Source organism: Silene latifolia, chromosome 1 (assembly GCF_048544455.1).
Source record: "Silene latifolia isolate original U9 population chromosome 1, ASM4854445v1, whole genome shotgun sequence".
In the NCBI taxonomy this organism is placed as follows: Eukaryota; Viridiplantae; Streptophyta; class Magnoliopsida; order Caryophyllales; family Caryophyllaceae; genus Silene; species Silene latifolia.
In genome coordinates this window covers 57,056,071-57,080,431 of record NC_133526.1, presented here as the reverse complement: position 1 = coordinate 57,080,431, position 24,361 = coordinate 57,056,071, and the positions used below count along the sequence as shown (strand labels likewise).

The window sequence follows — 24,361 nt, the reverse complement described above, 5'->3', positions numbered from 1 at the left end:
AGAACATCCAAAATTGAAGACGATTCCAACTGAAAATCAATAATCTAGCATTGTTCGGTCAATAGATTTCTGCAATTTTTAGTATAATTCTTACAAGCATAGTTGAGGTACAATCGTTACTCATTTTCTTCAATTTATGCGGTTTTAATTCAACTTATATGGTATTGAATTGTGTATACATGTTGATATTGTCCAAAATTATAGTATGTACATTGAATTACACGAATTTAATAGCGTATACAACACTTGAATGTAGAGTACTATGATGTAGTTGACGATTTTAAACGATTAATTATCAATGTAGTTGTTTTACTTGTTTGTAAGCGGGAAAATTAGTGTAAAATATTGTTTGATCGCGATTTTAGGGTTTGACATTGTTTAATTATGAAAATTAGGGATTCATAATGCTTAAGACTTACAAATTACAGTCTCATAATATAGAATTGAAGTTGTTTGATGATACAGTGATGCGGTTGATGAAATATACTTGCACTTGCACTTGCACATCATAATTTCTGCAATTTTTAATATAATTCTCACAAACATAGTTCAGGTACAATCGTTACTCATTTTCTTCATTTTCTGCGGTTTTTAGTATAATTTTTTGATTTTTAGATTTGTCATACTGGATTATGATAAATTTTTGTTAACTATTGATTATGTAAATGTGTGTTGATACTTTTACAAAATAGTTGTGATATTTGATTGTTAGTAATTCTAAATATTGTGCTATGTTTAAATGCAGAAACTCATCTTCAGGCAAAATGGACTTGGTTGTTTCACAGAAGTATAATAAGAACACTGCAAAAAAGAGGCCTCTAGCAACAAACGATGGAGTTGAACAAAGATCAACGAAGAAGTCAAAGGAAGGGAACCAGGAAATAGAACCGGTGATACAAAATGAACTTGTGGAGCAACCTGAGGTCAAAAAGAAGAAGTCAAATGCATTGCGAGATTGAAGTGTAGGCCAAAACAATTGGTTGAGTGATTAACAACCTAAATGTAGAACAAAAACAGGCTGTGAGGGAGATAGGGTTTGGTGGTTTGTTAGAGCTGAAGTTAACACAAATACCACATGGAATTATGAACTTACTTTTAAAGGCGTTTGACTGTACGTGCAACATGTTTAAAACCAAGAAGTGGGATTTTATATTGACAAAACATGACGTCCACGACATCTTTCAACTTCCTAGAGGTGGTGAACCTGTAGAGCTCGTAATCCCAGGAACTAAAACTACTGTGGAGAACAACAAGTTGAAAAATGCATGGAGGATAAAGTTTGGGTTGGAGAGTACTTCTGCTCCAATTATGGTGAAACAAGTGCACGACTGGTTGATGGCTTGTAATAATGCTGATGATGACTTTAAGAGGTTGTTCGTAATGTACAGCATGTCTGTTTTCCTTGCACCATCTTCTAATAAAACTCTTGATCTGAAACTGGTTAAGGCAGTTGTGAATGTCAGTAGCATTAGAAAGTACGATTGGTGTGCTTATGTCTTTGAAGAGATGGTTGACAGTATTAGAGTGTGCAAAGAACGTTCAAGGTCTACTATAACTGGGTGTATAGTAGTTCTTATGATAGCATATTTCCATAGATTTAATTTTAAGGGAGATATTTTGCCACACACTCTACCACTTATCAAACATTGGGATGATGCATCACTGTCGAAGAGGGTTGATGATGAGAAGAGTACAAAATCGTTGGGAAATGCACCAGTATCCAAGATTGAGTACCCAATCTGCCAACAACAACAAGGTATAAAACAATCCTCTTTGATTTATTTTCAATGTAAATTACTTTGAAAAATGGTTTGAAAAACTAACATATGTATTTTCCAGAAGAACCAGAGTTGAGACTAACGCAGAGCTCCGATCATGAACCTGATGCTGGAACGGAAACAAAACAGGGGTACATGATGGTTAAATTACCTGCCGGTGTTGAGACTGACAATCAGATTAGAGCAAGAGCAATGGATGTAAGGATTAATGCCTTCCTGGTTTCTTGGAATTTTTAATATTATGTTACTGCAAAACTGTGATATTATGTTGCTTATAGTATGATATTGTTCTTCAACTGTTGTGATATTCCTTGGCAAAAGAACAAACCTGGATAAGGTTTTTTAAAACCACTTACTTTTATATTGTTTTCTATAAAAGTGTGATATTGTTGTTTACTAAGGCTGATATTGTTGTTTACTTAGAGTGATATTGTTGTTTACTTGGAGTGATATCATTTATTTTGTTTTAACAACAGTGTGATATTGTTGTTTAGTTAGTGTGATATTGTTGTTTACTTGGAGTGATATCATTTACCAATAGCAAACTGCCTAATTTTAAAATGGCTTCTGATATTTTATTTTATTTTAACAACAGTGTGATATTGTTGTTTACTTAGTGTGATATTGTTGTTTACTTGGAGTGATATATTTTTTGAGTCCACCTATATTTTGTAAATGGCTTCTGATATTTTGTTGACTATGTCATTTGGCAGAGTGCTCATGAAATTTATCTCCGCATGAAGAGGGACAATGAGTTGTTCTATTCAAGATATGTAAATTACATGAGAGAGCTCATCAATATGAAACCGAGGAATCCAATGCATGAACCAAGTACATCTAGACAACCTGGTGCGAGGAAAGACGGTGATAATGAAGCCGTTGCTGAAGAAGATGCTTCTGAAGAAGATGTTCCGAAGAAGATGTCTTTGGAGAAGACGCTTGTAATAATGATAAATTTACAACAACAAATCAAGCTGCAATTCCTCCCATATCCCCAACACAGCCTTTCCTTAAAGATCAAAGCTTTCACAAGTTCATGGACTATGCCATAGCCAGGTCATATGAAAAGCGTAAGGCAAAACAAGGGTCACGACGTTTGATGTATGGACGAGCTGTTGAAGATGCAAAGTACAAAGAGTTGAACAGGGGTATATGGCGGATGTACGGATAAAGAACTACTCGGTGATGATGATTTGGAGTGCAATAATAACCAACAAGAGGAGGAAAATAATGATGTTACAAAATTGAACAGTGATGATGAAGGAGTCCAACATGATGAGCTGGGTAATTATATGGATTCAAATTTGGATGAATTAATTTCAAAAGTTGGTTTAGGAGTAACAGGGGTGTTGGTGAGGGGATAATTAGTAATGCTTGATACAACAAACAAGAAAGGCATTGATGAAGAGGCCGATAAAACTAATGAGAATAACAATGTGGCAACAAAAGAGGGTGTTTCAAATGTTGGTTTGGGAGAAATGGGCGCCACGAGGATGGAATTGAAGTGCGGTTGTATAGTGACAAAGCTCATATGGAGGGAAGTGGAACAGAGGCGGAAAAAACTGTTGAGGATGAAAGAGAAGTGGAGTTGAATAGTGAAAAAGCTCATCCAGAGGGCAGTGGAACAGAGACACAGAAAAGGAATGAGGATAAATGTCGTGACTCAATTGAAGGAGGTTGTAACAAATGTTCAATTGCCAGAAAGAAGAATGATAAGCATCAATGAGTATTTCTTTGCATACGAGCAAAGAAGTACCTTCACAAGCAAATATGATACCTCATAATTTGGGTGTACTTTTGATTGTGGTTTGCCGGAAAAGGATGCTCAGCTTGTTTCGGAATTCATGTTTAAAAACAGCCATTTATTTGAGAATGTGTTGAAGCATCGAAAGGAGGTCATGGATTATTGCTTTCTTAACGATCATAAAATTAACAAGTCGTAAGTCCCTCTTCATCAATTTTTTTAATATTTCAGACATAACTTAATCTGATCCATACTATTTGTGATATCTTGTTGTCTATACTACATGATATTCTTGGAACCGAGTGTTTGATATTGTTCCTTAAAATTTTAAAAATATTTTAGTTGTGATATTCTTTTACAAACAGTGTGATATTATTACATTATAATAGTGATATTATATATGGCAATCTAATATGTTAATTTTTTGGCAAAATTTTACAGAGAAGTGGTCTGTGACTTTGGAACTTTCCATTGTATACAAAAGAGCGATATTGAGTCTTTGTTGCCTGAAACTATGATAGAAGCAGTGGTCATTGAGTCTTGGGCAATATTGCTCAATAAGTTTCAAAAGGCGCAAAAGGACAACAACATGCCGACAAGGATTTTTTACAACCTTGCCCAATCGTATGGAAAAAACTGTTTGTTTATCATTATTAAAATAAGGTACTTTAAAAATGTCTCATTGAGACTAATTAAAATGTCCTTTTGAACAACAGGGTGATCTAGAAAAACTCTTGAAAGAAAATGAAGATGATGTTGATGAAGTGTCAAGAATTAAGGCAGATGTGTATGTCTCATGGGATACGTGGTCAACTGTTTATGACGAACCTTTGAATTTAACTTCAGATATGGTAAGACATTTAATTTAAACTACTTTTAGCTGTGACCCTGTTTTGTATATTATGTGATATTGTTAGTAGTTAGTGCTGATATTGTTGAAGTTAAATTACATATTTTAGATGTGATATTATTTAAAATATTTTATGATATTGTTACTTGTAAATTGTGATATTGTTTCTGATATTGTTTCTGAAAAACATAGGTATTCTTACCTTTGCTTTATGAAGAGCACTATGTTTGTGTTTGTATTGATTTCAAGAGGGAGATCATGTTCTACTTGGACAACAGAAAATATGATAATTTCGAAGACGAAGAGCATGTACACCTGGCTCATATTGCTGTAAGTACTATATTTAAAATAAAAACTAATGATATAATGATTTTGTTACATCAATTCGAGATTGAATAGTTGTTTACTATGAACATGTACAGGGTAGTATCTATGGTGAATACATCAACAGTAAAGGTTATGAAAGAGGGCTAAAAGTAAAGGACTACGATTTGGTAAATGTGACCTTTTCTTGGCAAACGAAGGACTTGACCCTGGACTGTGGTGTATTCATGATGTTTCACATGATGTTTTTCGTTGGTGAGTGTTTTAGTTGTGAACTGGACAATGAGAAGAAGAGGGAGTTATATAGGGCAGAGATTGCAGCTACACTCGTCTTGAGTGATATAAATAAAAAAAGGAGTGCGGTCCTGAGGAAGGTGGAAAACCTTAATGCCATCAAACGTACACTCTTTCCTAAATTGTTGAAAGAAAGGCAAAAAGGAAACAAAAAAAGCAAGACAGCAAAAGGTTCTAAAAATAATGTTCAGACGCCAGTAACCAAAAAAAAAAAGGTTACATTTGTTAACACTATCTTGTACATTACTAATTTTTTTTATTTTTAATAGTCAGTATGCAATGAATAACATAGACTATATTTATGTAGATATGGTAGAAGATGATTTCAAAGTGTCGTGGGCAAGCGAGAAGGAAAGGGAAATCAGATGGACTAGGAAGCACGTACAATTATGGATTGGCAGATCCTAAATTGGAGGTCGTCTCAAAGTTTATGAGGGCTAACAAATCACAATTTGCAAAGATGTTGACCAAGAGGAAAGAAGTGATTGATTCTGCTATTGGATGACCACAGTTTCCCCTTAGAGTATGTTTTTTAATCTTTAAGACATTTTCATTTGTGCTATGATAGTATATTTAGAGTAGGGTGTTATTTGAATGTGATACATTTTTTTAAACAAGCGAGTTAGGTTTTTGCCACTTAAGTGCTACTATGTTTTTGTGATACTTTTTCTTAGATCATGTGATACTATATTTTGTATGGAGTGATATTGTCTGTAATATTCTCCATTTTTAATATGAACCATTTGTCTTAATGATTGGTACAATGAGGTTGTTGCGGCTTCGGTGACAATCAAAACCTTGTCAGAGAGGATATTTTGTCATTGCTTCCAAATGTGCATGTCAATAGCAAAGTGATTGATTGTTGGGCGTTAATTCTGAATCACATTGAGCACACAGAAAAATGTGATACAAGTTTAATGTTTTTTGGAATTCAACACATGGTAAGCTTGTGTTTTAGTTTGATTTATTTATATTCACACTTTCAATAAAATGTATTGACTCTTAAAACGAATACGGCTTTTTAACATTTACACACACAACAGGACGCAATAGTGGAAGGAACTGAATACAAAGAAAGGAATAAAGACAAGATTTATGCAGCATGGGATGAATTTATTACAAGAAACACGGTTCCATGTAACCTGGCAGCAGATCTCATTTTTATTCCTATGTTATGGAAAGAACACTATTTTTGTGTCTGTATAAATTTCAAAACAGAGACCATTGAAGTACTGGACAATACAGAGTACGATGACTGGGAGGAAGCTGAAACACACAAAATTGCAGATTTGGTGGTATGTTTTGTTGAGAGGTCTGAAATTAACATTGGAAAAAATAACTTTGTTTGTGCAAGTGTCAGTAATGGTTTTGTTTAAAATTGTAGGCTAATGACATGAGTGACTACCTAGAAGCAAAAAAGGTGGAAAGAGCTGAAGAGATAATAGGGTTTGATGTTGCCAACATCACCTTTGATTGGCAGAAGAAGGAGATAAACAATACTGAATCTGGGAACTTCTTAATGTTGCACATGATTCGGTATGAGGGCCATTGTTTGAAGCCGACTTGAACGCGAAAGTGTATAGGCGCTACTATTGGGCAGAAATGGCAAAGAAAGATTGCTTTTAGCGATATAAATCGAGAAGAGGACAGAATTGATGGAAAAGGTTAAAGAGTTTGTAGAAGGCAAAGAGGAACTCTTGAAGACATTAAAACGAACGAGGAAAAACGCTGATGTTTCAAAAGAGAAGTGTGGTAACAGAAAGGACAAGGAGAAAGTCTTTGAGAAGGAAACAACTGTCGAGGAGGTAATAACAAAGGAAAAAGTTACTGCAAAAGGAAAGGTCGATGGTAGTGGGAGACAGAACATTGACACAGAAATACCCATTCTTCGGAAAAGGTACAAAAATCGATAACCTGACTTTTACATTACTTGGCTTTTATTTGGTTTTATGTGGAAAATTGAAAAAGAAAGAAAATGGTGATGAACACAAAAAACTTATATAAATTATAACATATTTGGTTTATAGGGTCAATGATTGCCAAAAAGATGGTGAAGATGACGGAGAACCACTTATAAAGACATACAAAAGATTCAAGACTGTTGCAAATCCTAAGAATCGAGGCAGGGGAAGAGGTGTTGGTAGAGGAGGCAACTGAGACTGATTCAAGATGTATTAGAATTAGATTTTTGGCACAAAGATGTAATTAAAAAAATGGATGTAAAGTGGTAGGACAATGAAACTAATGGTAGATTCATTTTGAATATTAATTCAAGCTGTTAAAGCTGGTAGGACAATTGAACAGCGTGAGAATATTGATGCTAAAGTTTGCAAAAGTAGTTATGACACTTCTCTTTTGAATCTGATATAAGTATTGGCAATGTGTGATATTGTCTCAAGTGGTATGTGATATTTTTATTCAGTTGGTGTGATATTGTTTCTCAACATACTATACAAATTAATAGGGATTTAAGTATTCTTTTTTTCGGTGATATTTTTTGGTTTGGAGTCTGATATTGTTGTGTAAGTAAGGTGATATTGGGTAACAGAATTTTTAAAATTCTAGAGAGAAATTAAGTCCCAATATCGCAAAAAATGTGTGATATTGTCTCAAGTGTGATGTGATATTTTTATTTAGTTGGTGTGATATTGTTTTTCAACATACTATACAAATTAATAAGGATTTAAGTATTCTTTTTTTCGGTGATATTTTTTGGTTTGGACTCTGATATTGTTGTGTAAGTAAGGTGATATTGGGTAACAGAATTTTAAAATTCTAGAGAGAAATTAAATCCCAATATCGCAAAAATGTGTGATATTGTCTCAAATGTTATGTGATATTTTTATTCAGTTGGTGTGATATTGTTTCTCAACATACTATACAAATTAATAGGGATTTAAGTATTCTTTTTTTCGGTGATATTTTTTGGTTTGGAGTCTGATATTGTTGTGTAAGTAAGGTGATATTGGGTAACAGAATTTTTAAAATTCTAGAGAGAAATTAAATCCCAATATCGCAAAAAATGTGTGATATTGTCTCAAGTGTGATGTGATATTTTTCTTCAGTTGGTGTGATATTGTTTCTCAACATACTATACAAATTAATAGGGATTTAAGTATCCTTTTTTCGTTGATATTTTTTGGTTTAGAGTCTGATATTGTCGTGTGAGTAAGGTGATATTGTGTAACAGAATTTTAAAAATTCGAGAGTTAAATTAAATCCCAATATAACAAAAATGTGTCATATTTTTTGTTATGAGATTTGATATTGTTATAGAGACAGGTTGATATTAATTAGGTGATACTTATTTTTTTAAATTGCTGCGCTATTGGTGGTCAAACACAATCAATTGGATTTTCTTTCATTATTATTTATAAGAAATAGTGATATTGTTGTTTAGTAACCGTGATATTGTTTACAATCAATTGCTTGTATCTCTAATAATGTTCCTACTTTGATAATGTATTGGGTAACAAGAAAAAATTGTCTACGCGAGTAATATAGACTTCAGCAGCACGTACTCAAGCTCTCAATCAACATCCGCAAGTGAAGAAGTCTGCAAAAAGCAAAACAAAGAACACAAGAAATAGATCAGCAGTATGTTGTACATGTAAGTAATTGTGATATTGTATACAATGAGTAATGATATTATTTAGAGGTACAGGTGATATTCTTTCACAACAAGACAAAATTGGATGATAATAAATAGTTTATATTTGTGAAACTATTTCATATACAGCATGATATTATTTAGAGGTGCATGTGATATTGTTTCTCAAAAAACACACAAATTAAAAATCAATCATAATGAAATAATGAATTTAGTTAGCAAAATCACTTACATCAGATTCATTATCATCACCCGAGTGCTCAGATGTCTCAAAGAAATTTGGATTAGGGCGATTGCGTTTATCATGATGTGCCATTTGTTTACAATTATTGCAAAACCTTTTCGGCTTTTGTGCCTTTTCAATGGACATTTGTTTCTTAGAGGTCAACCTCTTGCCACTACCCTTGTTTTTGCATTTAACTGGTGGTAATATCTGAACCTCATCTGAACACTTAACCCCAAGAAGCATCTCTAACTCTTGTTGTTTGGTCATTGTTTCAGGGCCAGGCTTGAATTTCTGTCTAAATGCCTTCAAGAAATCGTCGATTCGATTACGTGATTTTCAGCAGAGATTTTATCGAGAGAGAGTGTTGAGTAGAACTCGACCAAACATTTGAAATCTGCAGCTTACTCACATCCGAGGAATCAAAATCATCGATCAACCGCCGTGCACATCATAAAGAGGCATCTTCTTGGTGTTCTTTGTCCACCTACTCAAAAGGTCTTTGTTCGGGTATCTTCCTAACCCCTTTACTTGATAAAATCCAAATAATGTGTTTGCAGATGTATCCCTTCCTCTCAAACATCTTACATGAACATTTTGCATCAAAAGTTGTGGGATTAAATGCTACAGTATACGTAGTACGCAATATTGCATCTTCAACATCAAGAAACCTTGTAGTGGAATCCCTTGAAGAATCTCCAGCGCTACATGAATTCAAAGAAGAGACACACTGCTTTTGGAATTCATAAAAGAGTGCGTGTGTGTACACAGTGGATGCATGAATCTCAAGATGAAGCATGGTTTTGGTTACAGGTAGAGAGAGATCACTGTCTCTATCAAGGGACTTTTGGGTGTGTAGATACCCGTATCCGTCGATATTGGAATTTATAGAGAACCCGACAAACACCCGATGATGATAGGACACATGTATTTATTTAGTTGTCATTGTCATTATTTGGGTTCGTTTTACGATGTAGAATGAGCGTTGTCGACGGAGTATTTTAATTTAAATGATTTTTAAATTAATGTTTTTTTAAGTAAATTCATTTTATTGTTTTATTTTGAATTTATTTTCTCAAGTTTATTTTATTGAAAATAAAATAAATATTTGATTTGAAAAATCATTTTATGAGTATATTTGGTTTGAAAAATCATTTATTTTAATGTGTTAATTGATTTGAAAAATCGATTTAAAAATCGAGAAAAACTCGTTTTGAACACGTGTTTTGGAGCGCGATTTTAGCTCGGTTTTTGAGCCCGTTTTCTTTACGAGTTGGCACGAATATCGAGTACACTAACCAACCTAGACCACTACCCATCCAACCCCAGTTCAAACCCCATGACCATGGCCCAAATCCCGTCCCAAATCACCCCCAACAGCCCGCGCAAAACACCAAGCAGCCCCCCTGTTTTGCAGCTCAAACCCGAGCCCAAAACCCGCTCCAAATACCACCAAAACCCGTGCCCATTAACCCTAACCCATACCTTAATATCCTACCCATATTACCTTACCTTAACCACCAAGAAAATCCCCCATACGAACCCTAGAAAACCCCCCAAAAGCTGCTGGACAGCAGCTATGCTCAGCCGAGCCCGTCTGCCTCTCCTCTCCCTTTTGCCCTACTTTAGCTCCTTATAAATACCCACCCTTCACCATACATTCATTCCTCTAAGTTCTCCATACATATAACCGTCATTTACAAGCTTTAAACTCCAGAAACAAACCCTAATTGCCTCTCAAAAACCCTCCACAAAACCGACATCCAAACTGAAACAGTTTGTGTGTCCTCTTCGAAAAACAATTCGTTCCTCCTTCAAACCTCCATCAAAATTCGAGTTTCTTTTTCCAAATTAACCATACAACATCCATCTACACATTAGACAAAGATTTACGAGCCAAATTGCCCTTGAGAGTACACGAATTCCCTCGAAAAACAGAGTGTTATACACTCTGTTTTGGCGGCATTTTCCTGTCTGTCCAGTTCTGTTTGTGCTCGTTTTTCGTGCCCAATAACTCAAAACGAGAAGGGGTTGCTTTAAGATCTCTGTTCTCCTCTCTTTCTAGTTTTCAATACATCTTTTAAATCGAATTTTCATCGTGAAACGAGGGAGAAATCGCTGTTTGAAAGTTGCTGTCCAGATTCGATAAAAACGCGTGTTTGCTTTGTTTCTTCGTCGGCGACGGCCTCTCGAGATAAAATCTACCATCGATTACGACCCAAGACGGTGTCAACGATACATGTAGGTTGACGGTGCATCAAATCCTCCTCTTTCTCCTTTTTTATTTCGTTTTTATGTTTGTTTTTCTTATAGTTTGTTTTGTTTGTTTATCGCTTTTTATTTATCGTTTAAATTAACTATGAAACTAGTTTAGTCCGAGTATGAGTTAAAGTACCACCATGAACACCCGCGTTGACTTGAGATGGGAAAAGAAACCGCTACATCAGTCGGTCGTACACCCCCGTCTCATTTACATATCCTCGTGTTCAAGGTAGGACATAAATAAAACGAACTTCTAACTTCGCTCCTCGTTTTTGACCCTTTGTTTGTTTCGGCCAATTCGACACACCCTAGGACCATTCACATGTTAGTTTGACCTCTGATTGTTAACATATAACTCATTTAGATGACATTAGATCGATTTGATAACCTAATTAGACACATTAGGGTACATCGACATAGCTTTAAAAACCGATTAACAATTCTGTAACTTAATTGAATTCATCTTCCCTTTCACTAATTTTCTCGCTAGCATGGAAGTGCGTGCTTAACACCTTTCCATTTGCACTCGTTGACGATTTAGAATTGTACCTAACCTAGTTCGTATTTATTTAATTCAATTTGTAATTAATTAACCTTTAATTTGTTTTATTTATTTCTAATTTTTTAAAAGTCGTTTTAATTATCTTTTATGGTTCAAAATCTGTAAATTTAATTTAAGGAATTTTTTTCGTAATTTATTTTACTGATTTCGTAATTAAAACATAATTAACTTTGCTTTTCTACAAAAACCGTGCCTTGCACGGGTCTGTCTGACTTCTGATCCGTGCACTGCACGGGTCTGCCAGTTTTAGTTTCTTTTCTTCTTTTGTTTCTTTAATTGTTTACTAATCCTATTTTAATAAATATGGATTGGTGAATAATTTTAATAAGTTGGGTTCAATTTAATTAATAAGTTGTACCTAATTTATTTCAAGCCTTTGTACTTATTTATTTTAATTTAATTAGTTTAATTCTAATCTAATTTGTTTATTAACTAATAATTCGGCTAACATCTTTAATTAGTCTAACTTAGCTTTAGCTTTTTTTGTTTACATTTGTTTCGTTTATTAAGACTTAATAGTTTAAGTTGTATTTTGTTAGTTTGTATTGTAATCTGAGTCAAAGTAATTACGATAGTTGTTGTAATTAGATTGAGTTGTAATTTATTTCTCGTTGTGTCGGCATGAAATGCCTGGGTTGTAATAGGATAGATCCCAATGGCTCCCCCATTCCTCTTAAGCCGTGTTTGCGCATCTTTTGTTTCAAATCAACCAACATGCTAAAACAACTTTGACAAAGTTAGTATTCATGCATTAAACGACATAGAAATTGTTGTCACATGTTAGGGTTTTAAAACGATGTTTGCATATCATATATCGTAGTAGCTATGACCTTGTTTGAACTCCGACACTTGACTTAGTAGAGGCCGTTATCGACGGGCGGGGTTAGGTGTTCTTATGGGCTTCCTAACACGTACCCTCACCCCTTACTCAAGATCTATGGTTTGTGGATCCGTCTAAATACCATTGGATTACGAGAGTCATTCAAATCGAGTGATATAGGGTACAAGTCTTTATCTTTAATCACTCGTAGTCGATTCGCTTTATGCTTTTCGATGAAAGGTGTAAAGTTGACTTGAACGGTTCCAAGTTCCCAAAAAACTTGGTGGCGACTCTAATTTGTCTTAATTCGATTCGAAAGAACCTCGAGTCGATTATGCCTGGTGTGGATCCCGCGGACGCAGTTCCCGAGGGCCTTGTCCACAGTTTGGCGACTCCACTGGGGAAAAGAGGACTAGTTACACTTTGTTTCTAGGGTCTTTTCCTCCGAGGTGAAACTTGAAAAGAAAGTGTCGGAAAGTAAAACATTACTCATAGTGCTACGATTCATGCATAAACCCTTAAGGACTTGCCCGGGCCGTCCCAGCGTTTCTTCGTGATGCGTGGGGGGCGACGTCCCACTATGCTAGGAAGCTGCACATTGCTCGCTTCCACTTTACCTCGCGTGGTTCTTGATGGTGGGGACGATCTTCTAGGTACTCTACCTTAAGACACCTTGCTCTATAAGACCGCAAAAGGATGGAGGGCATAGACCTTCTTGTAGAAGACTTGCCGAGACTTAGAGATGTCTAGGAGCATACATCCTTATAGCATGAGAATGACAATGTGCAAATTGTTTTCCCGAGTCTTTTCGAAATTTTCCATGTCCTTTTCGAAACCGAACTTTTGAACAACTTACTTTCAAAATAGCATGGTTTTAAAAACGCGGAATGCTGCCCAAATAGGACTAGAATTTTCGGCCCAAAACAAGCTTTTATAGCCGGCATGCTGCCCATTTCAAATCTCATTTTTCAAATCGATCATTCGTTTTTCAAAATCAATCCAAAATGCCTCTCGAACCTCAACCAAGCATGAAATGCGTCGAGTCGTGTCCGGGTCATGGCCGTGGTAGGTCAGGCGTTTTTCCGTTCCAAGAGTCTAGAACACGACCCTGTTGGGTCACCCAAGCTCACCTCTTGGGCTTTGGGGTCATGTTGGTCGACCATTTGGTCTAGGATAATCCACAGAAACGTCCAAGCTAGGCCCTTTAGGACGTTTCACTCGAACCTAAGGACTATGTTGGTCCAATCACGGGTTTAGTCACACCGAGTCCAGTTTAGAATCGAGCTATGACAGCTTGAGTCATGTCGTTTTGTCGAGTCTAAAATGAATCGAGGTCTAAATCCAACCGTGAGTCGAACCTTTGGTTAGTCAGTCTCAAGTCGAGTCTTTGTTTGAGTCAAGTTGGGGTCGTGTCCTTAAGTGTGCAGGGGCTCTTACTTTAAATATTGACTCAGTACGAGGTTTTCTTGTAGAAAGGCCGCCAAAAACCCGACGTCAAGCAATGGAAGATGCTATCAACAAGCTCACCGAGGCCGTGAACCTCATGATGACCCGAATGGATGCAATCGAATCTAAGCTGGGTGAAGATTCCCCTCCATCTACCCCACCTCGATCGATCCGGAGAAACGGTTCAAGTTCATCGAAGACCGTTTGAAACTCTCCTAGGGGAAGAACATTCACTATGAGAATGCTAGGGCCTATGCCCCGATTCAGGATAAGTTGCCCACGAACATGGTACTCACCGACATCCCAAAGTTCAAGGGCACCGAAGATCCGGTCCACCATGTTAAGGCCTATAAAGGGTACTTAGCGTTGAAGGAGTACTTTGACATGCTCTCCGAAATTTTTGCCCAATCTCTCGGATGAACACCCGAAGGCGTGGTTCTATAATCTTGACCTTAAGAACTTCCCCACTTTCGAAGATATTACGGTGGAGTTCGTAAGCACTATGCGACAATGTTGAGATTCAAACCAACATAAGGACTTTGGAAGTAATGACACGGAAGGAAAAAGAGGGCTTTCTTGAATTCCTCGCAAGATGGCGTCTTTGAAAGCGTGAAACTAGCTAAGAAGCCTGATGAAGTCGAAATGGTAGATAAGTTCGTAAAGAATCTACGACCTATTTACCGCAATGCTCTGAAATACCAGAATTTCGGTTCTTTCAAAGAATTGATAAGAATCGGGATAAAGGTAGAAGATGATGTCAGAATGGCAGAAGCTGAAAAGCCGAAAGGGTACCAAGGGGCCTCATCGTCTAGGACCAAAGCCCCAGCAACGACCCATATTGATGAAGCCATCAATCTCTTAGAAGGGCAATCGAAGAAGTCGCAGCGCCAAACACCTAGGGCATTCACCGATATCGGATGCACTTATACATACGCTCTCCAAAGGCTCATAGCCCAAGGAAAGCTGAAGCCTATTGGTCCAACTCCGGACCCTCCCGCTGATCAACAAGGTAAATGGTATAAACCAAATGCCTACTGTGCCTTTCATCAAGGGAAAGGCCATGATCTCGAAAGGTGCTATCGAAGCACGAAATTCAAGACATGATTGAGAACGGAACGCTCCCAATCCCAGCCATAAAACCCAATAACATCACCAATCCATTTGGCGATCACGCCAACTTTGTTTCTGTCGAAGACAATGTCGATTATTCCCATCTTATCCGCCCATGTCACTTGAAAGGGGTGTTTATCGGGAAGATATTTGTGGATTGCTTTGAATTCTTGCCAAACCCGAAGAATGAAATTCAAGTCGGGAGTCTTGCTCTAGAATGTACTCCTCTTGTTAACAAAGTTAATAAAGGACAATTCGATTCACCAACCTTCATCATTGGCGTAGATCCTCGGAGGACTACCTCGGGATGGAGGCGGGACCATCAAAGGGATCAAGGACTAGAACCGAGCATATAAGCTGACAGCTGAACAAGGGAAAGCTCAAGACCAGATTTGAAAAATTATGAGTCGGGATCTATTTTCTTTTCTTAGTCGAGTCGAGTCTAGGACTTTCTTTTCTTGAAGTTGAGTCGTTTGTTCCGCGATGACCTAGGATGTGTCCTAGGAATCGTTCCTTCGAGTCTGTTAAGCATTTGCCTTTCCAATAAAAAGTTCCAGTTTCGTATCCAAATATGTCTTATTTCCAATCCTCAATCATTTCGAAAGCATGATAAAATGCACAACACATTCAAAGGCATCCTTGGGGTAGAAATATGTCCCGTTTCAAAATGTAAGGTACAATAGGATCCCGTGTTTGATTCCTTTACCAATTCCATGTCTGGTGGTAGAAAACCTCCATCTGAACCAATGTTTGTGACAAGCTTTTAGATGATTCTATGACAAACCCGGACTAGCTCCTTGTTTCCCCTATCGATGATGGAAGGCAAGCCTTTTCCCCAACAAAATCATCCCATCTCGAAGAGAGAAGATATCAACCCGTTCTAACAAGAAATTGTTAGTTCCTACCCAAATTAGTTGGCAAAGCCCAGTTTTCAAGGTGTATCCATTTATGACTAAGAGAATGAATAGAAGATCATTTTCAAAGAGAAAAAAAAAAGGTGAAAAAGAATGAAAAAATGAGAAGAAGAAAAAATTGGAAAAATGAAAAAAAATGAAAAAAAAAGAAAAATGAAAAAAGATGAAAGAAGAAGAAAAAAGAAAAAAAAAGATGTTGAAGTTATTGCAGAGTGCTTTTGGTTGGATGTCGAAGTTACGGAAGCCAGAAGTCAAGTCAAGTACCCATAGTTGAAGTTCAATGGGCGAAGCCCAAAAGCGTCGATAGTAACCTCTTTACCCCTAAGTCCTCGTGAGACGAGTTACCAGGGGATAGTCGGGAATTTTGAGAATCATTCCACTTGTGTTGTTATACCTGGCCTTTAGGGTCCAGACATGGAAATTTGAACCCACATTGTTTCCCGACCCATTTGAACCCAGGTTCATCAAACCTGAGACACCATTTCCAACCACATCAGAAGCCATAGCCCTTAGCCTTAGCACCACAAAACGAACCTTCAGAATGATGGTTTACCTTGCGAACCTATTTTTACCAAGCTCCACATCCCAAAAGATCCAAGCCTTTTACACCTAACCCCAGACACGGGATTTAACGGTACCTTACAGGCTAGAATGGGATACGACATGATACCTTAGGTGAAACCTTCGAGTGTGTACACACAATCAAAATGCCACGTTTATGCACCTTGATCGAACTACGTCGGATTTGATTTCGCTCCACGCGAATACGTAGGCAGTCCTTCAGAATAAGGGATTCAATCCACTCTTCAACCAAGTTGTCATCTTGTCGGTTTCTTACGGGTCTTAACCAAGTCCAAATGAAGCCACCTTTATTTGAGTCGGTCTTAGCACTCGATGTAGGCTAGGATAAGGATATAGGTTCAGATGAGTAATGTCAAGTCTCGGAATGAGCTTTATCTAACGGTGTAGGCAAAGATGCTGAGTCAGATAGATGTGGGTTTGTGTTAGGAACAGAAAATATGAAAAACCCGCTGAAAAGAATGAAGGCGTGGTAGAAAAATAGTAAAAGCCCGCTGAAAAGAAAGAAGGCGGTGGCAAGAAATGATGAAACTCGCTGAAAAGAAAGGAGGCGAGGAGAAGAGTGACAGAATGTTCCCAACAAAAGTCATGTGTGATGTCTAAGTGTTCTCATAAAATCAGTTTGTGTTTAGTGTCTGGGCGAAGCCAACGTTGTTGCTCTATGAGTTTAATGCTCCTTGTCAATGCCAAGTGATCTTGATTCCCATGTGCCCTTGGGAGCACGCCAATGCCATACGATATCTCCATCCCAAGTCGACGACCTTGTGATTCCCATTTGCCATCTTTTGGAGCCAGAATGGCCAATTTACCTTTCTACCCCCAACAAGTCAATAATTGAATTAAAACCCGTGCACACTTACGGTCTTATTTTCCTTTTTTGTTTTACGGTAGCAGGCTACGCCCACATTGTTTACGGGTCATACAGAGTGTCTGAGTCGTATTTCATGCTCACCCATCAAGGTTCGATTTCAAAAAAATTCAAAATTTCAAAATTCCAAAAACTTTTTGCGAATTATGGATAGATGATCCAAGTAGTGGAATCTTTTCGGGTCGATGACCCCAATCTTTCGAAATTCAAAATTTCAAATTCAATTTTTGAAGGGTCGATGACCTAACATACCAAGTGATGTCAAATTTAAACTTCGGGTCGATGGCCCAATTATTCAAAATTTTCAAATTCAATTTTCGGGTCGATGACCCAACCTTTCAAATGATCCAATTTCAAGATCGATGATCCAAATGTGCTTAAGTAATGATTTTTGCTTGTACATTTTCTGTGTTTCAAATATAGCAGGATATGCTTCAACTGGGGGCTCTAAAGTCTTCGACTTTAGAGCCATTGTAAACTGGGGGCTCTGAAGCCGTTGGCTTCAGAGACCATTATCAGGATGTAAAGGATGACATCCACTCAGAATTCAATTCAATACAAGAGTATAAAATGGAAGAATTTCGTAGCTGAAAGCAAATGATGAAAGCGGCGGCAACCTCCTTGGAAAGTCCCGTCCCATTTGGGCACTTGCCAGCAGATGATAAGCTTTGGGCAAGTGTCAACAGATGATGAATTTGGACAAATGCCAGCAGATGATAAACTTTGGGCATGTGTCAGCAGTTGCCGAACTACGACGCGAGTTTGATTCCGTCAGAAACGGATACGTAGGCGCCTAAGGATAAGGCTCAATCCACCATATATGCAATCTATGGGTCGACGACCAATGATGACAATTTGACGCAACAGAAGCAAGAGTTAATCCCCGACGAAGTTTCAGGTATGATCTCTTCTTATGGCTGGCGATCTTATATACGCAAGTCTAATGGACTATAAACGACCCGAAGAATCCTCAGGTCGAGAGGGACCTGGGGTATACTTTGACTTTCGCCTTGTCCAAGCCTCAGTCAAAGTGGGGGCTCTGTAGATACCCGTATCCGTCGATATTGGAATTTATAGAGAACCCGACAAACATCCGATGATGATAGGACACATGTATTTATTTAGTTGTCATTGTCATTATTTGGGTTCGTTTTACGATGTAGAATGAGCGTTGTCGACGGAGTATTTTAATTTAAATGATTTTTAAATTAATGTTTTTTTAAGTAAATTCATTTTATTGTTTTATTTTGAATTTATTTTCTCAAGTTTATTTTATTGAAAATAAAATAAATATTTGATTTGAAAAATCATTTTATGAGTATATTTGGTTTGAAAAATCATTTATTTTAATGTGTTAATTGATTTGAAAAATCGATTTAAAAATCGAGAAAAACTCGTTTTGAACACGTGTTTTGGAGCGCGATTTTAGCTCGGTTTTTGAGCCCGTTTTCTTTACGAGTTGGCACGAATATCGAGTACACTAACCAACCTAGACCACTACCCATCCAAACCCAGTTCGAACCCCATGACCATGGCCCAAATCCCGTCCCAAATCACCCCCAACAGCCCGCGCAAAACACCAAGCAGCCCCCCTGTTTTGCAGCTCAAATCCGAGCCTAAAACCCGCTCCAAATACCACCAAAACCCGTGCCCATTAACCCTAACCCATACCCTAATATCCTACCCATATTACCTTACCTTAACCACCAAGAAAACCCCCCATACGAACCCTAGAAAACCCCCCAAAAGCTGCTGGACAGCAGCTATGCTCAGCCGAGCCCGTCTGCCTCTCCTCTCCCTTTTGCCCTACTTTAGCTCCTTATAAATACCCACCCTTCACCATACATTCATTCCTATAAGTTCTCCATACATATAACCGTCATTTACAAGCTTTAAACTCTAGAAACAAACCCTAATTGCCTCTCAAAAACCCTCCACAAAACCGACATCCAAACTGAAACAGTTTGTGTGTCCTCTTCGAAAAACAATTCATTCCTCCTTCAAACCTCCATCAAAATTCGAGTTTCTTGTTCCAAATTAACCATACAACATCCATCTACACATTAGACAAATATTTACGAGCCAAATTGCCCTTGAGAGTACACGAATTCCCTCGAAAAACAGTGTTATACACTCTTTTTGCTTTTTCCTTTCTGTCTGTCCGATTCTGTTTGTGCTCGTTTTTCGTCCCAATAACTCAAAACGAGCAGGGGTTGCTTTAAGATCTCTGTTCTCCTCTCTTTCTAGTTTTCAAAACATCTTTTAAATCGAATTTTCATCGTGAAACGAGGGAGAAATCGCTGTTTGAAAGTTGCTGTCCAGATTCGATAAAAACGCGTGTTTGCTTTGTTTCTTCGTCGGCGACGGCCTCTCGAGATAAAATCTACCATCGATTACGACCCAAGACGGTGTCAACGATACATGTAGGTTGAGGGTGCATCAAATCCTCCTCTTTCTCCTTTTTTATTTCGTTTTTATGTTTGTTTTTCTTATAGTTTGTTTTGTTTGTTTATCGCTTTTTATTTATCGTTTAAATTAACTATGAAACTAGTTTAGTCCGAGTATGAGTTAAAGTACCACCATGAACACCCGCGTTGACTTGAGATGGGAAATGAAACCGCTACATCAGTCGGTCGTACACCCCCGTCTCATTTACATATCCTCGTGTTCAAGGTAGGACATAAATAAAACGAACTTCTAACTTCGCTCCTCGTTTTTGACCCTTTGTTTGTTTCGGCCAATTCGACACACCCTAGGACCATTCACATGTTAGTTTGACCTCTGATTGTTAACATATAACTCATTTAGATGACATTAGATCGATTTGATAACCTAATTAGACACATTAGGGTACATCGACATAGCTTTAAAAACCGATTAACAATTCCGTAACTTAATTGAATTCATCTTCCCTTTCACTAATTTTCTCGCTAGCATGGAAGTGCGTGCTTAACACCTTTCCATTTGCACTCGTTGACGATTTAGAATTGTACCTAACCTAGTTCGTATTTATTTAATTCAATTTGTAATTAATTAACCTTTAATTTGTTTTATTTATTTCTAATTTTTTAAAAGTCGTTTTAATTATCTTTTATGGTTCAAAATCTGTAAATTTAATTTAATGAATTTTTTTCGTAATTTATTTTACTGATTTCGTAATTAAAACATAATTAACTTTGCTTTTCTACAAAAACCGTGCCTTGCACGGGTCTGTCTGACTTCTGATCCGTGCACTGCACGGGTCTGCCAGTTTTAGTTTCTTTTCTTCTTTTGTTTCTTTAATTGTTTACTAATCCTATTTTAATAAATATGGATTGGTGAATAATTTTAATAAGTTGGGTTCAATTTAATTAATAAGTTGTACCTAATTTATTTCAAGCCTTTGTACTTATTTATTTTAATTTAATTAGTTTAATTCTAATCTAATTTGTTTATTAACTAATAATTCGGCTAACATCTTTAATTAGTCTAACTTAGCTTTAGCTTTTTTTGTTTACATTTGTTTCGTTTATTAAGACTTAATAGTTTAAGTTGTATTTTGTTAGTTTGTATTGTAATCTGAGTCAAAGTAATTACGATAGTTGTTGTAATTAGATTGAGTTGTAATTTATTTCTCGTTGTGTCGGCATGAAATGCCTGGGTTGTAATAGGATAGATCCCAATGGCTCCCCCATTCCTCCTAAGCCGTGTTTGCGCATCTTTTATTTCAAATCAACCAACATGCTAAAACAACTTTGACAAAGTTAGTATTCATGCATTAAACGACATAGAAATTGTTGTCACATGTTAGGGTTTTAAAACGATGTTTGCATATCATATATCGTAGTAGCTATGACCTTGTTTGAACTCCGACACTTGACTTAGTAGAGGCCGTTATCGACGGGCGGGGTTAGGTGTCCTTATGGGCTTCCTAACACGTACCCTCACCCCTTACTCAAGATCTATGGTTTGTGGATCCGTCTAAATACCATTGGATTACGAGAGTCATTCAAATCGAGTGATATAGGGTACAAGTCTTTATCTTTAATCACTCGTAGTCGATTGGCTTTATGCTTTTCGATGAAAGGTGTAAAGTTGACTTGAACGGTTCCAAGTTCCCAAAAAACTTGGTGGCGACTCTAATTTGTCTTAATTCGATTCGAAAGAACCTCGAGTCGATTATGCCTGGTGTGGATCCCGCGGACGCAGTTCCCGAGGGCCTTGTCCACAGGGTGTATCTTTGCTGATCCATAGCACTTTGGAAGCGCAACCAAAATTCCACAAGTGTGCCGCGAGGATTCTCAAACCGCTTGAAGAAGCTGTTCATGCTCTCAGAACGTTGGGTTGTTCTGAGAAGACAACCAAGAGGAATGTCACGATAATAAGCCGGAATCCAACGTTGCCTCTTGTTAAACATATATGTCAACCATCCATTATCTTCCAGATGAAACTCCTCGATCAATGCAGACCACTTCTCTTCAAAATCAAAAGGCTCTAGGTCAGAATCCCAGACAATAGAATTCATACGGCTTACAAAATCTGTCTCTTTGGTCACATCGTCGTGCCTACCTTTTCGAGTAATTTCGCATGATGTGCCACATGCAATAACGGTGGGCAGCAGTCTTAAAAACAGCAGGCACTGCAATTTTCATTGCCGGGCATTGGTCGGTAAATAAACAATTGGGTTCCTTTCCACCCATACATTCTAAGAATTTCTGAAAAACCCAAATGAAATTTGGTCGTTCTCCACCCAAAAGTGAAGCAGCAAAGGTGACCGACTTCTTGTGGTGATCAACACCAGTAAAAGGACAGAATTTGATGTCAAACCTATTGGTTGAATAGGTTGGGTCAAATGTCATCACCTCACCATACAGTGAGTAGTTTCGACGTGCCTCTGCGTCAGCCCAAATAACACGAACCAAACACTTATTCGCATCAACCTCATATGCAAAATAAAACCCTGGCCTAGTTTCAGAAAGCACTTCAAGCTGATTTATGAACATTTGAGCATCCCGCTGCCCGATAAAACATTTGACTTCCCTACCAAAATTTTTAAAGTCAGTCAAACAAGCTCCCACATTTTGATAACCATCAACATACTCCTTATAAGACCTGAAAGTAGTCGTTGGGCCGATATTCACCTTGCAATTGTCAATGATTGTTTGTTTCTGATGTAAATTAAGATGTCTAGATTTGTTCTGAAATTCTTTATACTTTAGTGGACAAAGAAGGTGATTATGGGCAGCATGAAACTGATCAACAACAAAAAGTGGGACTTTAACTTGGTCAATTTCTTTGAGGACAAATCTGAATAAAATCTTGGCCTTACAACCAATCCTAGTAATCTTGGTCTTCTTAGGATCATATGGTTTGATCCTTTTCTCCTCTTCACCATTAGATGGTAACACTTTCGGCTGAGTACCCCTAAACCCTTCTCTATTACAGACAATCAGTTTTGTCTTTATATCACCACTACCACGAAATCTTTTAGTTGAAGACTTTCTTGGTTCAAATCCGCAAGCGTCCGCATAAGTTTCATAAAATTCGATACACTCATCTAAGGTAGCAAAACTTTGTCCTATTCTAGGTTTAAATTGAGTGGCAACATTCCGTATCCACTCCTCAGAACCTCCAGGGGTGACAATCAAAGAAAGGTGATTTCCACCATGCACATCATCAGCTTGTATGCATTGTGGAGTACAAGAAGGGACAATAGAAGCAGAAGAAGTCTCTTCAAAACAGGGTGATGGAACAAATTCTAGTAGGAAAAAGTTAATTAGAATAAATCAGCCTGTGATATTATTAAGGATAACATGTGATACTATTAAGCATACCAGATGATACTGATGATACTGATGTACATAAAACATGTATTGTTAGATATAAATGTACACAAGCATATATTGTTAGATATTCTAGTGTATGATACTATTGTGAAGGATATGTGATATTGTCAAAAAGAAATTGTGATACGCTAAATAGGTAAACATATAGTATAACATCACTATAATACAGTACGAGTGATACTAATGAAGGTATGTTGTGATACTAAACTAAATGAAGTAGGTAAACAAAATTAGGTCAAACGACAACAATAAGGTTAGGCAGAGAATTGTTAACATGTAAATCTGAATAAAAGCATGCAAAAAACAAAACAATCATTGACAATTGAATGCAAAACAGTACGCAAAAAGAGAAGACGAAATAAAGCGATAATTGTAATAGTGATGAGCAATATATACATGAGATGATCAAGCTGATAAAAATAAGGAAACATGACTGAAATTCACATATTCAAACAAAAAAAACACTAAATCAGGTAAGACGAGATGATTGAAACATAAATTAAAACGGAGAACAGATTACAATTAAACAACAGTTAATTAAAACTCAAAAAAATACAAAAATTAAACTAATCATACATGAAGAAATACCTGACATTGCAGTACGGTAGACGGAGAAAATAAAACCGATTAGATTGATTGCAAAATCCAAACGATGTTGAAGAGCTGAAGAATTCAAGCGATTGATTGTAAAATTGAAGCAATTGATTGTAAAATTGACGATTTAAGAGTCAAGAACAAATCAGAGGCGGCTGATTTTTAGAGAGAGAGAGAGAAGAAAGAGGGAAAAAGAAATTGAATGAGAAAAAGGCAGGAGGAGGGAGTATATATAATAAGCTGTGAAAAGACAATCCTACCCTTCCTATAGCGCGCAGATCTCAGCCATCCGTGGCTATAATCTGACGGCTGAAAGTGAGACTCACGGACTCAAAAATTGAAGGTGGACTCATGTGATCCTAATTCTATATATATATATATATATATATATATATATATATATATATATATATATATATATATATATATATATATATACACACACATATATATATACACACACACACACACACACACACACACACACACACACACACACACACACACACACACACACACACACACACACACACACACACACACACACACACACACACA

General features: G+C 37.1%; 1 protein-coding gene across 1 annotated transcript; it reads right to left on the bottom strand.

Annotated features, from left to right (window-relative positions):
* Positions 1–8,519: 8,519 nt before the first annotated feature.
* LOC141647415 (protein FAR1-RELATED SEQUENCE 5-like) lies at positions 8,520–23,804 on the bottom strand. The gene is made up of 7 exons (XM_074455577.1): positions 23,798–23,804; positions 23,198–23,215; positions 21,973–23,094; positions 21,671–21,857; positions 9,347–9,527; positions 8,833–9,129; positions 8,520–8,546 (listed from the first exon to the last, which is right to left on the bottom strand). Exons 1-7 carry the CDS (start codon positions 23,802–23,804, stop codon positions 8,520–8,522), a joined length of 1,839 nt encoding a protein of 612 aa, XP_074311678.1.
* Between the last annotated feature and the right edge of the window lie 557 nt (positions 23,805–24,361).

Coding starts and splice junctions, on each gene's coding strand:
- LOC141647415 (XM_074455577.1), bottom strand. Junction 21,858..21,972: donor TTTTAAGACTGCTGCCCACC/GTTATTGCATGT, acceptor ATTCTGACCTAG/AGCCTTTTGATTTTGAAGAG. Junction 9,528..21,670: donor ATGAACAGCTTCTTCAAGCG/GTTTGAGAATCC, acceptor GAATTCATGTAG/CGCTGGAGATTCTTCAAGGG.